A 17,916-nucleotide genomic window follows, 5' to 3' on the forward strand; every position below is an offset into this window, starting at 1 on the left:
AACAATGAGCAATAGCATTCCAAATGCCTTAATGTGGCCTCAACAGACTTCTAACTACAGAATACTTGGTTAAATTCAGTGACCATTCTTGATCTCAATTGTCATGATCTTAAAAATTGAACAGTAGCATATGTAAACTGCCCAATAGGTAACTTTTTTAACTGGCTATATTCTGTCTTACATACATACATACCCCACCCTCTCTAAGTCATCCAGCCTCTGGCAAAGTAAAATTAAATCAAAAATTAATTTGCTATTGCTGCTCAAATTTCCAATGACCACAAGGAAGTCTCACTTTTTGCAGAGCCTCTTCTTCCAGTCTTCGCTTTTTCTCTAACTGTTTATTGGTCTCTTTCCCAAGTCCTCCACTTGAGCTAAGTCGTTCCTCTTCAACACGTACTGTAGAAGACTTGGCTTTCTCATATTCAGTTTGTTGTTGTATACATAAGAGTTTTGCTTTTTTGAGAGATGCCTCTGTCTCTTGCTGTTTAGGAAAAAATATTGAAACTTTGCATTAAATAATCTTTCTGCACATTAGATACCTTGGTTATGAGAAAGCAGTGGAAAAAATATTGCAAAAGAAGAGATGCTTAAATACTTCGCAGGTGTTGACAGATGACAGGCAAGGCATGAACAAGTGGTGAGAAAGGAGGAATGGTTACTTTCATATTCCATTGTGATACAAACCATTTTCTTCTGTTCTCGTTGCCAAAGCTCTTTAATTGCTTTCCTCTGTTTATCCAATTCACTTTTTCTTCCAAGGAGGGGCTATCAAAAATAAAAATTGTTAGGTTTTTTGTTTGATTTTTTTTGTTTTTTTACAAATGAACATGTACAAGTACAACAAAAAAAACATGTATTTCTGAATTTGAAAGCAAAAGAAATTATAAATGCATTTAACTGTTTACCTGAATAAATTTGTTGGCTTGAAGAGCTGCTGCTGTTTGTTGTGAAAGCTGACTGCTCTCTATATCATTATCAAAAGCATTTAAGAATAAAGCCTGGAATGGCATAAACTCCTAAAGTAAAAAATACAAAAGTCAGTTCCAAAATGGAAATATGGTTAGTCCCTATCTCCATCAAGGTGACTGTGAAAAAGACACTCCACACCTAAGAAGTGCCATGAGAACAACTGGGTCAATCCTTCTAATCAAAAACAGACTGAAGTCCTATCAAAGCTTCATTCAGAGCATATTTTCTGATGACTGTAACTGGGGATAATAATGATGACAATGATCATTAAGAAAAATTAACTGTAAAACTAAATTTTGATCAAAATTTGTTTTGGCAGAGAAAAAGAGTATCCTATTTTAAAATGAATGTACATAAAAATAAAACTGTCTTTGACCAATAAAGTTAAAGCCTAAGGAAATATTATGCTTCACTCTCAAATACTTCATTTGATCAAGGACAGGTGATTAAAAAAACCTCAGAGCTCACAATATAGTTACCTGGAGTCCAATAATGCTTTTAGTTGTCTCTGCCATCTTTGCAATGTTTCTTGCACATTCCAATTCTGGAAGGGAAAGTTCTAATTAATTTTCATCTTTAAAACAAAACTATAAATGTTTCTAATTCACAATAAAAAATTATATGAGTCACATGATGAAAGACCTTCTAAACATCTCCAAAGCAGGAATTATACACAGTCATCTCCACAGTCTGGGACACCAAGGACCAAAACAAGGATCAATGAACTAATGGTAAAGAAGGCTAATCTCTAGCTCTCAACATATGCACTCAGCATTTCTCCCCCCGCCCCAGGTCAGAAAGGACCACCACAACCAAGCCACAGGCTCTCCACAGAACTCAGCTATATTGCTCATTCCCACCAAAGCCACAGAAAACCAAAAAGGAAACTAGAAAGGAGAGTGACAGCCCGCAATCAAAGAAGTGAGGGGCTGGGATGGGGACACCTACATGTGGCTGTGAAGCACTCCACAAAGCATCCAACTAGGACCCTCTGAATCTACTTGAAGCAGAGACCAAAGAGAACCATGATATGCCTTAGCATATCCAGGTCCAGCTTCCAGGAAATCATATGCAAAGGGGGAGAGAGTTGGAAGGTAAACTCAATTAAGACCCTGTAAAACCCTGAGCATAGGAAAATTAGTAAGGATAAAGGAATATAGATCAATTCGGTTAAAATGGTAAAGGCATCTATGAATACATACTGAAAGACAAAAGAAAATGAATAAACACTCCATGAAGCAGAGGACCCATGCATTCTGAAGAAATACAAAGACACAGAAGAAAGTTTCTGAATAGATATTTTTAAAAAAGAATTAAGAAAAATGCAAAATAAATGGCAGGCTAGGAAAACTTTGTACAGTGGCAAGTATAAAGAAACAAAATCAATAATAACTAAATGGAACTGCAAATACAAAGGAGTGAAGAACAACTGGGAAGAAGAAAAGAAAAAAGTAGTAACACTAAAAGAAAATACCCAATTTAAATAAATATCAATCTCAAAGGAAGGATGCTTAGAGAGAACTTAAGGATTCTAGATCTCTCAAAATAACACACTAAGACAAAAAAACTTCAAAAATACAAGTAACTAAATTTAACAGCTTCACAGATAAAACGAATTCTGTGAGGAGAAAAATCTTCAAATATAAAAGAATACATATATAACATAAGACTATTCTGCATCTACTAGAAACCATAGGAAAGAATGGAATAGTGTCCTGAAGAACAGAGAAGCTAAAAATGCAACAAAAGGTACTTAACTAACCAAGTTTGACAATCAAAAAAGTTGTACCCTCCATTGAAAGAGACTTTTAAAACATTCTTAGGAAAAAAAGTAGATCTTTAGAAACTGTCTTCCACAAACCTCAGATAAACAACAAAGAGACAATTATTTCTTCCTAAATATACATAGGAAACAAGGATGAAAACAGATCTTACAGAAGTGAAGGTTGAAAACATCATAAATTAATAAAATCCCACAACTCCCTGTCTACAGGTAAATAATGTTGTTTTATTTGGGGAGGGTTAGGGAGGGCTGTTTGTATAAAATAGGGAGGGGAAGAAAGTACTCTAGGCAAATCTACAGTTCAGTAGAGACATGAAAGTAATGCTCCCTCAAGAAGATGAGAACCTATGGGAAAATGGATGAGGAAGCAAAGTAATGGATGGAAAAAGAAGAAAATCTTCTTTCAATAGTGAGAGAGTACAACTAATGTATGTTCCATGAGAGAAAACAGATTCTATTAAGGAAATTGAGGGTTTACAATAAATATAACCTTCCAAGATTTAGTATTTAAAGAAAATTCATTCTATCTCAGAAGAAGGGAAATCAAAGCTCCTGGAAGCCAACTCACATTATAATACATCGGGAAAGCAAGAATTCAAGGAGAAAAGTTCAAGTCAAATAGGCCAGGTAAAGGGGAAAGCAGGTGGAGAGAAGAAAAGCACTGAGCTAAGATCTCCTGGTTTCCCCTCAAAAATAACATGAAAGAAACCTATTTAAAGAAATTCAATCAATAAAACCCAGAAAGTGAAACTAGGAGAAGAACACCTACCAAAAGGACTATCTCAAGGGACCATGGGTGAACTAGGAGCAGAGAGCAGACAACCAGCTCAGGGGTGAAGCCAGAGGATTTGGCCTTAGCCACAGAGGCTTTGGTGAGTGGTGGGTCCGAGGACCAACTTTATCCATGGAGTCTCTGGCTGGAGTGGAGCTGGTGAGTCCCAGACAGACTGGAGGGTGAGTTCCAGCACAGAGTTGCAGAGTGTGGCTAGGGGCCTGAGCTCCTTACTTTTAGCAGAGCCCTCTTCCCAGAACAAACAGTAACAACCCCTCCACCCCCTCAGGCTGAGGTGTGAGCAGCAGAGCTCCCTCAGCTGAAAGGGAGATAAACTACCTCTGCTCAGGGCCCAGCCCATTATTCAGGGACAGTTCAGACCCTCATGACACCCCCTCACTCCCTCCAGGTCTAGGGAGAGAGCCTCAAAGATTCCAGAGGAAGCAACCAGCTCCACCCACTGGCCTGCCCACTTGGAGTTACTAAGCCAAGTTAACAAAGCCTCTAAGATTTTCAAAAGCAAACCTCTGAGAGCCAGCCCTGCCCCCCCCCAACACAAGATCCTAGGAAAATAAAGGAAGGCCAACAGAAAGGGGGAGCCCCCATAGAGAAATACATAGAAGAAATAGATCCTAACCAGAGAGACCTATAACTCCTGGGGGAGAATATGAATTGGTCTGCAGTCCAGAAAACTTCCTTGAAGAAATCAGGAAGTTTAAAATTTAATTGGAAAAATTGGGAAAAGAAACGCAAAAGAAAATTAATTATCTTGTAACAAGTAAACAAATCCTTGGAAAATACAATTGGACAAATACAAAATGAGAAAAATTCTCTCAGACCCTCAACTGGACAAATTCAAAAAGAAAATAATTCTCTCAAAAACCACACTTGGGCAAATGGAAAACTCCTTCAAAAATAGAATTGACCAATTGGAAAAGGAGTTGCAAAAGATAAAAGGAAAAAAATTCTTTTCTTAAAAAAAAAAGAATGGATTTCTGAAAACTAATGACTTCATGAGCCAACAAGATTCTGTTAAACAAAGTCAAAAGACTGAAAAAATAGAAATGTAAAGTACCTCAATCAGCAAAACCACTGACCTCAAGAATAGATACAGGAAAGAATTACTAGTCTTCCTGAAAACATTGAAGAGGAAAAAAAAAAAGCCTGGACTTAATATTACAAGATTTAGTGATGGAAAACTGTCCTGATATCATAGAACCAAAGGGCAAAATAGCTACTGAAAGAATACATCGATCCCCTCTGGAAAGGGATCCTAAAATAAAAATACCAAGGAATATCATGGCCAAAATCCAGAACTATCAAATAAAAGAGAAAATCCTGCAAGCATCCAGAAAGAAACAATTTAAATACCAAGGAGCCACAATAAGGATTACATAGGACCTGGATGCATCAACATTAAGGGATTGAAGAACCTGTAATGAGATATTCTGAAGAGCAAGGGAGCCCAGAATACTGCCAAAAATCCACTACCTGGAAAAAGTAAGCCTTCTCTTCCAAGGGAAAAGATGGACATTTAACAAAATGGGAGACTTCCAACATTTCCTGAAGACCAAAGTTAAAAAGAAAATTTGAACATCAAATAGGAGACTCAAGAGACACGTGAAAAGGTTAAAAAAAAAAGTAAAGAAAAGAAGAACTGTTCTCCAATAAGATGAAACTGGCTATATCCCTACCTGGAAGAAAGACTCTAATAACTCTCAAGAATTTTAACTCTATTGGAGAGAATATACTTAGCCAGAAGTGATAGACACTCATGACTTTTCTGTGTCTCAGATAGAATGATTTAAAAACAATACCACCTTAAAAGGGAGGACAGTAAGGAGCTGGGGAGGATGGAAGAGAGTGAATGGGGTAAATCTCATTACATTAAGAAGTACAAAGGATCTATTGCAATAAAGGGGAAGAAGAGAGGAGGTGAGAACCGCCTGAAACTTACTCTCATCAGATTTGGCTTAAAGTTAACTAACAAACATACACTCAGTAAAGTTAAGAAACTTATCTTACCTTTCAAGTATTAAAAGGGGAGGGGGGAGGAAAAGGGGTACTAACAGAAACAAGGGAAGGAAGAAGGGGCAAAGAGAAAGGGGCAAGAAAGGGGAGGGTAGGTTGGATATAGGAGAGCAAACACACTGAAGGTGGGGTATTCAGAAACAAAATACTGGGGAATATGAATAAAGTGAAAAAAGGGGGAAAATATAGAGGGAAGATAGCATAGGGGCAATAAAGAGGCAGTAATTATAACTTTGAATGTGAATGGGGTGAACTCTCCCTTAAAATGTAAATGATTAGTAGAGTGAATTAAAAAACAGAATCCTATCATATGCTGCTTTATAAGAAACTCATTTGAAGCAGAGAAATACATATAGAGTAAAGGTAAAAGGTGGGAGCAAAATATATTTTGCTTCACCTGAAGTGAAAAAAAACAGGGATTGCAATCCTTATCTTAGACAAAGCAGCTGCAAAAATAGATAGCGCTAAAAGAGATAAGGAAGGGGCGGTTAGGTGGCGCAGTGAATAGAGCACCGGCCTTGGAGTCAGGAGTACCTGGGTTCAAATCCGACCTCAGACACTTAATAATTACCTAGCTGTGTGGCCTTGGGCAAGCCACTTAACCCCCATTGCCCTGAAAAAAAATCTAAAAAAAAAAGAATAATAAGCAGTATCTATCTGAAAGCATCAAGAAGAATTATATGCAATGGGGATAGGTTAGAGGCATTCCCAATAAGAACAGAGAATGCCCATTATCACCACTACTATTGAATATTGTATTAGAAAACTTCAGCAATAAGAGAAGAAATTAAAGAATAAGAATTGGGAAGGAAATGACAAAATTCTCACTCTCACTCAAATGACATGATGCTATACCTAGAGAATCATCTAAATTATCTAAAAAACTATCAGAAATAATTAGCAACTTTAGCAAAGTCACAAGATAAACCCTTATAAATCCTCAACATTTCCATATATGGCTAGTAAGATAAAGCAGAAAGAGCCAGAAAGAGAAATCCCATTCAAAGTAACGTCAGACAATATAAACTACTTGAGAATCTATCTGGCAAGGCAGACTCAGAATCTTTTTGCAATTACAAAACATTTCTCACACAAATAAAATCAGATTTAAATAACTGGACAAACATCAACTGCTCATGGATAGGTCAAGCTAATATAATAAAAATGACAATTCTACCTAAATTAAACTACCTGTTTAGTGCCCTACCAATCAAAATTCCAAAAAATTATTTTAATGAATTAGAAAAAATTGTAAGTAAATTCATATGGAGAAATAAAAAGTCGAGAATTTCCACAGATTTAATGGAAAAAAGTGCAAAAGAAGGTGGCTTAACCCTATCTGATATAAAATTTTATTATAAAGCATCAGTCATCAAAACTGTCTCATATTGGCTAAGAAAAAGGGTGGTGGATCAGTGGAACAGACTAGGTACAATAGCAGGAAACAAGTATAGTAATCTGCTGTTTGATAAACCCAAAGAGTCAGCTATTGGGATAAAAACACTTTCTTCAATAAAAACTGTTAAGACCAATACCTCGCACCCTATACCAAGATAAGATCAAAATGGATACAGGATTTAGATGTGAAAAACAGTATTATAAGCAAACTAAGAGATCAAGGAATAGTTTACCTGTCAGATCTACTGAAAGGGAAGCAGGTTATGATCAAGGAAGAGATGGAGAACATCACTAAAAACAAACTTGTCCATTTTGATTACATTAAATTAAAAAGCTTTTGCACAGACAAAACCACTGTAACCAAGATCAAAAAAGATGTAGTAAATTGGGAAACAATTTTTACAACTACTATTTCTGACAAAGGACTCATTTCTAAAATAAACAGAGAACTGAGTTAAATTTAAAAAAAAACAAAAACAAGCCATTCCCCAATTGACAAATGATCAAAGGATATGCCAAAGGCAATTGACAGATGAGGAAATCAAAGCAATCAATAGTCATATGAAAAATTGCTCTAAATCACTACCCTTTGATCCAGCAGTATCACTACTGGGTCTGAAGAGATGGTGAAAAAGGGTAAAAATATCACTTATACAAAAATATTCATAGTAGCCCTGTTTGTGGTGGCAAAGAATTGGAAATTAAGTGAATGTCTTTCACTTGGGTAATGGCTTAACAAACTGTGGTATATGTGTGTGATGGAACACTATTGTTCTATTAGAATCCAGGAAGGATGGGAATTCAGGGAAGCCTGGAAGGATTTGTACAAACTGATGCTGAGCAAGATAAGCAGAACCAGAAGAACACTGTACAACCAAACAGCAATATGGGGTTGATGACCAACCTTAATAGACTTGCTCATTCCGTCAGTGCAACAATCAGGCACAATTTTGGAGTATCTGTGATGGAGAATACCTTCTGTATCCAGAGAAAGAATTGTGGAGTTTGAACAAAGACCAAAGACTATTAACTTCAATTTTGGGGGGGGGGGGGGACTGTTATCTTATTATGTAATTTTGCTATCTCTTATACTTTATTTTTCTACCTTTAAGGATATGATTTCACTCTCATCACATTCAACTTAGATCAATATATACCATGGAAACAATGTAAAGTGGTAGGAAGCAAGATTAGGGGGAAAATTGTAAAATTCAAAAAAAATAAAATCTTTTTGAAAAAAGTTTTTCAAAGCAAAAAAAAAAGCAGTATGCAGACTCTCTGAATACCTCCAAATGAAGAGAAAATCACTAACTTCAAGACAATACATAGCATTTATGAAAAGAAAAAAAAAGTATATGTTGTTGTTCAGTTGTGCCCAACTCTTCATAACTCCACTGAGGTTTTCCTGGCAAAGATACTGAAGTAGTTTGCAATTTCCTTCTCCAGCTCATTTAACAGATGAGTAAACAGGGTTAAGTGACTTGCCCAGGGTCACATGACTATGAGGCAAGATTTAAGCTCATAAGATTAAGTCTTCCTGATTCTAAGCTCAATGCTTCATCTATTGCAGATACCCAACTACAAATTAAAACCATTTCCTGGGAAGCTAGGTGGTGCAGTGGATAGAGCACTGGCCCTGGAGTCAGGAGTTCAAATTCGGCCTCAGACATTTAATAATTACCTATCTTTGTGGACTTGGGCAAGCCACTTAACCCCATTGCCTTGCAAAAAACCCAAAAACAAAAAAGATTTCCTTATGTCAAAAATATGAAACTTAATTATTTTTACTTTCTTCAGTGAAATTACTACTAATATGGAAATCACAGTAGTAATGATTTTGTCAAGACAATTCATGAATAGTTTGAATTAAATGTCTCAGTCACTTACCCAGACTAATTTTTTTCTCAACCCATGTAACTATATCCTTGGTATACTTTGACCACATTTTAGCATATGACAAAGCCAATTCAACTCCATCTTCATTTCTCAGAAGCATGCTATCCAGTTCTCTGGGACACAGAGGTTCTAAAGAAAGAAAACATTAATGAACATATTTAAATACTACCAGGAAAGCAGTTATGTCAGTTCTCTAAGCAAGAAAAGCAGCTCAGATAATCTCCAATGAAAGTTGATGCTAATATAACCGATAGGCTTTTATTAGGGCAACTTAAACATCATAGCTTGAAATCTATTTCTATACTCTGTATTTTGTCTTTTCTTCCCTCTAAAAAACATCCCTCAAATCACAAAAGCTTCATCTGTCCAGACCAGCCCCAGTTTTAGTTTTAGTTTCCATTAATTCCCCAGTAATGTGGAGGCTTTACATAGTTAGTTATTCATGTTAGCAAGTAGATACAATTTTTAGCAAATATGCTAAGTGAAAAAGACAAATATGACAAGAATAATAAATATTCTTAAGTACCTTGAAGATTATCTTTTTCATGCAGCAATCCTACTGATTCCACAGAAATGTTTTCCAAGGACTACAATGTGGAAAAAACAGAATAAAAACAAAAATTATATACTATAGATTAGAGGGAGGAAAAGCACACATAAGAATTTAGTTCATTCATTTGAAAGATTTCTTTTATGCCTTCCATTTCCTTCTCGAGGTCATTTTATGGATCAGCTAACTGAGGCAAACAGGTGAAGTGACTTGCCTGGGCTCACACAGCTAGAAGTGTTTGAGGCTAAATCTGAACTCAGAAGGAATAGTCTTCCCAAATTCAGGACCCGCACTTTATATCCACTGAACTACCTAGTTGACCCAAGCTCTTCATACAAACCTTAAAACAAATAAATTAGAAAACAGGAAATAATATATGGATATCAAGAAAGAGCAACGTGTCCTCATCCTCCTTCCATCTTTTACTTTTGTCCATCAGCATAAAAGTAATATTTTCCTAAAAAACAGTATTTCAACCAAGATAATAGCACTTCATATTTGGCCTTCCTGACAGAAATTTAGTCAATATAAATTAAAAACAATATTTTTTAAAGGAAAACAGAATTGTAAAAAAGAAAAAATTCTTTAAAGAAAAATGATCACAAAACACTTCTTAAAGCAAACCCAGGAATTATATGAACAAAAATCATAAAAAACTTTATATACAGATAAAATCAGATTTAAATGAATGGAGAAGCATTAATTGTTCATGGGTAGGCAGGATTTACCAAAATTTACGTAGTCAATAATATATCCCATTTAAATTATCAAAAAATTATTTTACTGAGTTAGAAAAAATAACAAAATTTATTTGAAAAAACTAAAGGTCAAGAATATTAAAGGAACTCATAGAAAAAGAATACATAAAGAAAGAAAATTTAGCAGCTACCAAATTACTCCTAATATGGAAATCACATTAGTAATGATTTTGTCAAGACAATTCATGAATAGTTTTATTCTACATTATAAGCCAATAGTTATCACAACTATCTGGTACTGACTAAGAAATAGAAAGGTAGATCAAGCTGCAACAGCAAACGAATATAGTAGCCCAATGTTTGACAAATGAAGACTTAAGTTTTCAGGGAAAGAATTATTTGGATAAAAATTATTAAGAAAGGCAGAAAGCAGTCAGGCGGAATATAGGTATAGGCCAATAACTTACTTTACCAAAATAAGGTCAAAACAGACACATGATTTAGTTATAAAGGGAAATATTACAAGAAAATAGAACATGTTATCTATCAAACTTATGGATAGATGAACAATTTACAAAGAGATAGAGAATATTGTAGGATATAAAATTGATAATTTAGATTACATTAAAGATCAGAAGGAAAGCAGAAAATAGAGGGAAAAATTTATAGATAATTCCTCAGAAAAAGGACTCATATCTCAAATATACATAAAAAAACTATATCAAACCTGTAAGAATACAAGTTATTTCTCTTGATAAATGTTCAAAGGATATCCACAGGCAGTTTTTGGTTGAAAAAATCATAATAAATTATAGACATGAGAAATGCAAATCAAAACCTTGAAATAGTTTATACCTATCAAATTGGTGAAAATTATAGAAGGAGAAAATGGCAATTGGTTGGAGGGGATGTAGACAAATTTGTACGTTAACTCATTGTTGGTGGACTGTGAGTTTATCTATTCATTTGAGAGCAATCTGGAATTATGCCCAAAGAATTGTTAAATTGCCTATACCCTAATCCAGAAATAACATGACATCTGTTTCACAAGATCATTAAGGGAAAAAGCAAAAGAAATGTAATGTTCCAAAAATTGATAACGTGTCTCTTTGTAGTTTCAAAGAACTAGAAATTGTGGGGATACCCATCAAGTGGGAAATGGCTAAACAAATCACGATATATATTTATGATGAAATATTAATCTATTATAACAAATGATTTTTAGAAAAACATGGAAAGGCTGGCAAAAAAAAAATAAAGAGTAAAATTAGCAGGACCAAAAGAACCTTCCTAGACATATACTAAACAGCAAGGCAAAAAAAACCCTTTTCAGTTGTGTTTCTTTATTCTCAACTATGCTCATCAGTAATAAAATAAGATCAAAATCACAAATCTTTATCTGATGAGTGACTGATTAATGGTTTCTAAAAGGACATTGCTTTGTATATGCTGATTCTTCTGCATAAAACATTAGCCATGGTTACTGTTAACCAAGAGTGAAGCTGTTGCTTCAAATTGGCCTAAAAGCCTAAAACACATCCTAATATCCCCAACCTAAAAAACAGCAATATTGTTTTAAGAACAACACTGAGCAACCAAGTTATTCTAAATACCCAAATTAACTGTAAAAGGTTCTTTTTTCCTCTTTTTTTAAAATTTGGTTTGTGTGAGGCAATGGGAATAACTGACTTGCCCAAAATCACACAGCTTCTAAGTATCAAGTGTCAGAGGTTGTATTTGAACTCAGGTCCTCTGGATTCTAGGTCCAGTGCTTTATCCACTGAGCCACCTAGCTGCCCCTAGGTCCTTCTTTCCTAAGAAGAAAGATGCTTTTCCCATCCAGACATGTGTGTGTGTGTGTGTGTGTGTGTGTGTGTGTGTGTGCGCGCGCGCGCGCCCACATACACACATACTTCCACAGATACATTGAATGGTAGCCATTTGAGAAGTGCAGGATGGGGGGAGAGAAAATCAGAGAAAGCAGCATGTCTGGATCATATAGAGTTCAGGAGGGTGTGTCTAATATCCATTAAGGCTAGAAAGAAATTAAAGGATTGCAAATACTAAACAGATGAGTTAATATTTGATCCGGGAGGCAACAAAGAGTTGCTACAATTGAGCAGGGAAGTCACATGATCAGATTTAAACTTGAGAAAAATTATTTTGGTTAACAGTGCATAAGACAGACTTAAGTGGGATGATACTTGAAGCTGGGCAGATTAATCAAGTCATTTTGGTAAGATAGGCAAGAGGTGATAAAGGCCTGAAACTAAGGCCAACGATGAGTAAAAAAGAAGGCACTCGGGGCAGCTAGGTGGCATAGTAGATAAAGCACCAGCCTTGGAGTCAGGAGTACCTGGGTTCAAATTCGGTCTCAGACACTTAATAATTACCTAGCTGTGTGACTTTGGGCAAGCCACTTAACCCCATTTGCCTTGCAAAAACCTTAAAAAAAAAAAAAGGCACTCTATGGGAGAAACACTGTCAGAGTACATTTAAAAGAACTAACAATGGGGGCAGCTAGATGGCTCAGTGGATAGAGCACCAGCCCTGAAGTAAGGAGGACCAGAGTTCAAATCCAACCTCAGACACTTAAAAATTGACTATACAACCCTCCCATTGCCTTGCCAAAAAAAAAGGAGCCAAAAAAAAAAAAGTAATTGAACGGGGTGGGGGGTGGGGTTAAGAATTACAGAGAATGAGGGGCAGCTAGATGGTGCAGTGGATAAAGCACCAGCCCTGGAGTCAGGAGTACCCAGGTTCAAATCCCGTCTCAGACACTTAATAATTACCTAGCTGTGTGGCCTTGGGCAAGCCACTTAACCCCATTGCCTTGCAAAAAAACCTAAAAGAATTACAGAGAATGCCAACATTAAGATACTAGGACTCTGGAGGGATGGAAGCGCATTTTAAAGAAATAATAAAGTTTGGAAAACGAGAAGGCTGGAGAAAGATGATTAATTCCAGTCTGGTAATGTTAACCATAAACTGTCCTAGGGATATCCAGTTTGAAATGCCCAAATGGCAACTGGTGATATGAGACTAAAGCCAGGGGAAAGCCAGGCACTAGATGCACATATGTGGGAATCAATTTCATGAACACAAGGTAGTTGATAAGGTTATGGGGGGGATGGTGGAGTAAGGAAGGTGGATAAGGCGGGGGGGGGGGGGAGTTGGGGGAAAGAAAAAGGTAGGAAGCTTAAGAGGGAAAGGTAGTAAGATCAGGAAAGATAAAAAAAAGGAGAAACCCAAGGACAACACCTTGGGAAGAACCTTAGCAAATCCTCAGTGACACTGTATGATATGGATGATGAGTCAGTAAAAGAGACTGACTGAGAAGGAAGGAGCTACTACACTGAGGAGAGGGAGAGATTAAGTGTACGGTCAGCAGTGCCCCATGAAGCAGAGAGGTAAGGAAAGATGAGAATAGAAGAAAAAGGAACATTTGATTTGGCAAATGGTAAATCTGGAGAGAACTGGTTAGGTTAAGGGATGAGGTCAGAGGTTATATTCCAAAAGGCTGAGGAGTGGGTCCCAAGAGAGGAAGAGAAAAAGTAAGTATTTCAACTTTTTAAAGGATTCAACTTTTTTCTATGGGAACCACTGAGGATGTGCAAAACCCACTAGTTCATTTAATGTCACATCAATTCTCACTGAATAAATCATATTCCTTAATCTAATAGCTAAATAATCTTAATCTAATCTTATTGAATAATACAACTTATTACCATTTACTAAGTAATATTTTCTCAAATTTCAAATACATATGGGAAATAATTCTCCATACAATCAAGACTGAATATCATTTTGTATAACTAAGGCTAAAAGGTTTTTTCCTAGAAATATACTAAGTGGTCAATGAGCTAGCATTTTCCTTCTACTTATTTGTATGAATTGATGACTACTTTCTGTATTTGCCAGCATAGATTTTCTTTCATCTCTCAAATAGAAATCAGAAACAAAGATGAAAAGAATAACTAAGAGATAACATCTCCCCTAAACTTAGCCTCTACTAGGCTGAAGACTGACTTGTGAACAAGGAAAGGAAAAAAGCATCCATGAATATCTTTAATTTAAAATCAGCATCTGAAAACTCCTTTCCTCTTCTTGGACACAAGCTCTGTTAATCACTACAGAGTTTTTCTATTACTCAAATTTACAAATGTTTTAGTCTAGACTTGTGATTTCATCTATGTAAAACAACTCCAGGTGAAGAAATCATTCTAGCAATGCAGATCCTGCAACAGTTCTGCTACTTGGTCCTAACTAGGAGAAGTAGGATGCTCAGGCACTGAGTGATTTGCTAAAGGTCACAAAGTCAGTCTACATCAGAAAAAAGCACCTAAACCTAAATCTTCCAGATTCTAAAGTCAGCTCTCTATCCACTTTCTCTTATAGAATACATAGAAAGAGATGCTGAAGCAGGTTCAACTGATATTTCTTAATTTTTAAAACAATCTTTAAGGTTTTAAGTTATTTCCTGCTATTTATCTGTGTATTATCTGTAGAGAGCTAATAAGAGAATTTCTGTTGCCAGTAAGTTTAAAATCTTTGGCTATTATTTCCCTAACAAAATATAGCCCTGACTATCAAAGAAATGGCAGGAAAAAAATATGTAATGTACATAACAAGCAACTCTGAAAACAAAAAGTCACAGGAAAAAGAAAAAGGTCAAAGGAAAACATAGGAGGTCCTGCCACTGTTCCTATCATTCATAATACATTTTTACTTCAGAGTCCTTTCAATCATAAGTTGACCACATTTCAATCTCAAAAAGGCACTTAAATATGAAGACTGCTCTCATGCACATAATCTCTCAAATTACAGGAAAGTAAAAAAAAAAAGAAGAAACAGAAACCTGCCAAGTTTTTTCATATAAAAAGGAAAATAATTTAAAAAATAAACTTCACATTCTCAAAAATTTAGTGGAAGCCTAAGAAGAAGAAAGTTATGTAAAGTATTACTTTAGCCCTTATGTAAAGTATTACTTTAGCCCTGCCGACTTAATAGTGCATCCCTAAGCAGTAGGTATTGTGAAGCTGCTTTATTACAATGAGCACAATGCTAAAGAATGTCAGAACATCCATCTACTATTTTTATCACTGTTCAAACTACATTCACCACTGTGACTCAATCATGCAATCTAGCATCACTGTAAAATTAACTCTTCATATTCAACAGCTGAAAGCATAAAATCCTGAGTCACTCACCTACCTGTTTCTGTATGCCCTGTGAGCTAAAAATAGTATTTCCATTTCCAAATATAGTATTATTTTAGAACAAAGAGCATTCTTAACTTGACAACAATCAAAAAAAAAGTAGCTGGCCCAATTGATCCCATGGGCCACAAACTATGATAAATGCACACTTTTCTTAGGACACTGCTCACAAATTTGGAACAATTCTGACTTAAAATTGTTAAGGCCAAGTAATCAGCCTTCATTTCATTTTAGATCATAGCTATATTCAAATATAGGGCAGGTGGGTGGTGCTGGACCTAATGTAAGGGAGACCCATCAAATTTGGTCTTAGACACTTACTAGCTGTGTGTCTCTGGGCAAGGCACTTAACCCTGTTTGCCTCCATTTCATCCTTAAAATGAGCTGGAGAAGGAACTGGCAAACTACTCCAATATCTTTGCCAAGAAAACCCCAAATGGAATTACAAAGAGTCACAATCAATTGAAATGATTGAATAACAATATTCAAATAAGCTCTGAAATACATAGAATTTTGTAGTCTTCTTTATAATATAAAACTTAGTTTAAGTTTTGTATATGTTCACAATGATCAAATGAATAAAATTTAACAATGGAACATCTATAAAGATGCATTAACCATTAAATTGACTTTGTTTTACTTTTTTAAGGTTTTTGCAAGGGAAATAGGGTTAAGTGACTTGCTCAAGGTCACACAACTAGGTAATTATTAAGTGTCTGAGGCCGGATTTGAACTCAGGTCCTCCTGACTCCAGGGCCGGTGCTCTATCCACTGCACCACCCAGCTGCCCCTAACCAATAAATTTAAAGTAGTTAAATTCACATCCCTTTGGAATCTATTTCAAGATCTTAAGCTTCTGTTTTTAAACTATAAGTTTCCTTTAAAAATTCTACATTGGAAATATTTTCAAATTTCTCTACTTGCACAAGTGTCAAGCTAGTAGACAATCATTAGCAATTTATTTTTTAAAACAAACTGGGGGAACAGCTAGATGGCCACAGCGGATAGAGTACCAGGCCTGGAGTCAGGAGGACCTGAGTTCAAATCTGGCCTCAGATACTTAATACTTACTTATCTGTGTGACCTTCAGCAAGTCACTTAACCCCACTGCCTTAAATAAATAAAATTAAAACAAACTAAGGAGCAGCCCAACTCTCCTCTCCCCCCTTCCCATACTCCAACCCCAGTCCCTTCCCAAGTCATGGTTAAACTGGAATTTTAGGGGAAGAATCCCATTGTTGGCAATTGAAGAGTTCTTAGAAACTATTCAGTGTTGGCAAAGATGATATTTTATCCTTTATTTCAAAGAAGACAACAACAAGGAAGTGATCCCATGACAAGCACAGTAATTGGTTTTGAGTGAGTGGGCCTATGCTAAGTCACCAGCCTCACTTTCTCCTCCACAGTCATCTGGATCTAGCAGCCAGTTATGAATCAGGACAACTGGAGATGGTCCAGAATGGGAAGCAACCAGGGTCAAGGACTTGCCCAAGGTCACGTGTCTGAGGTCAGAATCAAACTCCCATCCTTCTGAATCTAAGGCCAATGCTCTATTCACTTAGCCACCTAGCTTCTTTCTGTTGGCAGAGATAATCTGTGTGGCATATAAATAGGTTGAGACTTTACTTAGTTATGTCTTTTTCTGAAAAAGGTCAAATATCTATTATTTTTAAGGTAGAATGACAGACACTGAGGAAACACAACTGAAAAAATATCCAAAAGGAATCTGCATTCTACATTTTATAAATCTCCAAGTCTCTAGTATCCTCTATAATGCCAAAAATCGCTATTGGTGGAAGGGTAATTGACATTGGTATGAACACATGTGAGAATTACTATCCTAAAGACAATTTGAAACTACTAATACAACAATATTTATGAGAGTCCATAAAAGGATTCATTGTGTCCTTATTCTAAATAAAATGATAGTTCCTGAAACTGACTATAGAGCATAATCATGGAAACTAATCCTGCATGTGTACTGACATTAAGAGTCAATATCTTAATGACTTCAGTAAAAAAGATGAATTATGGTCAGATTAGAAGTCAAGAAATTATTGTAATGAAATGCTTGCCAAACAGAAAACTGTGTCCCACAATTAATAACAGCTTACCTGGTTTTTCAGCAACACAGGAAGTTCCAAAGACGAATCACTGCCTACATCTCCCATAAGGAAATCTGAAACACTGTCATGGAAAGAAAAAGATAAAAGTTATGACACAAGTTTTTCGTGTATCAAATTACTCAAAAGCGTGTATCAAATTACTCAAAAGTGTTTCTTTCCCCACCCCTTACCAAAAAGGGAGAGCAGCACAACACAGTAAAAACAACATCAGCTTCAAAATAGAGGTCTGCTCCTTACTATCTTTGTGGACCTGGGTTACATTATTTTGTCTTTGAGTCTCAAGATCTCATCTCCAAACAAGGGGATTAGACTAAATGATCTTTAAAGTACCTTTCAGTTCTAAGCCCTATAAAAATGATCCAACAGTATATAAAGGACTGGAGAATATAAACCAGAACCAGGGAGAATATATTTGCGTCTTAACAGTTAACTTCCTAACAATTTTAAGTCTGATAATGAAGTTGTACAGGA

General features: G+C 35.9%; 1 protein-coding gene across 5 annotated transcripts in view; it reads right to left on the reverse strand.

Annotated features, from left to right (window-relative positions):
- The window catches only part of LOC141488257 (rho GTPase-activating protein 29-like), a 100,642-nt gene that overhangs the window by 25,341 nt on the left and 57,385 nt on the right, over positions 1–17,916 (reverse strand). For all 5 annotated transcript variants that reach the window (XM_074188206.1, XM_074188207.1, XM_074188205.1 and 2 more), the window contains 7 exons: positions 17,434–17,506; positions 9,379–9,439; positions 8,844–8,981; positions 1,452–1,516; positions 909–1,019; positions 688–768; positions 296–484 (listed from right to left, as the gene is read on the reverse strand). In XM_074188206.1, coding sequence (XP_074044307.1) covers positions 296–484; positions 688–768; positions 909–1,019; positions 1,452–1,516; positions 8,844–8,981; positions 9,379–9,439; positions 17,434–17,490 — 702 coding nt within the window. In that variant the 5' untranslated portion in view covers positions 17,491–17,506. The remainder of the gene's footprint in view (positions 1–295; positions 485–687; positions 769–908; positions 1,020–1,451; positions 1,517–8,843; positions 8,982–9,378; positions 9,440–17,433; positions 17,507–17,916) is intronic.

Source organism: Macrotis lagotis, chromosome 5 (assembly GCF_037893015.1).
Source record: "Macrotis lagotis isolate mMagLag1 chromosome 5, bilby.v1.9.chrom.fasta, whole genome shotgun sequence".
Taxonomy (NCBI): domain Eukaryota; kingdom Metazoa; phylum Chordata; class Mammalia; order Peramelemorphia; family Peramelidae; genus Macrotis; species Macrotis lagotis.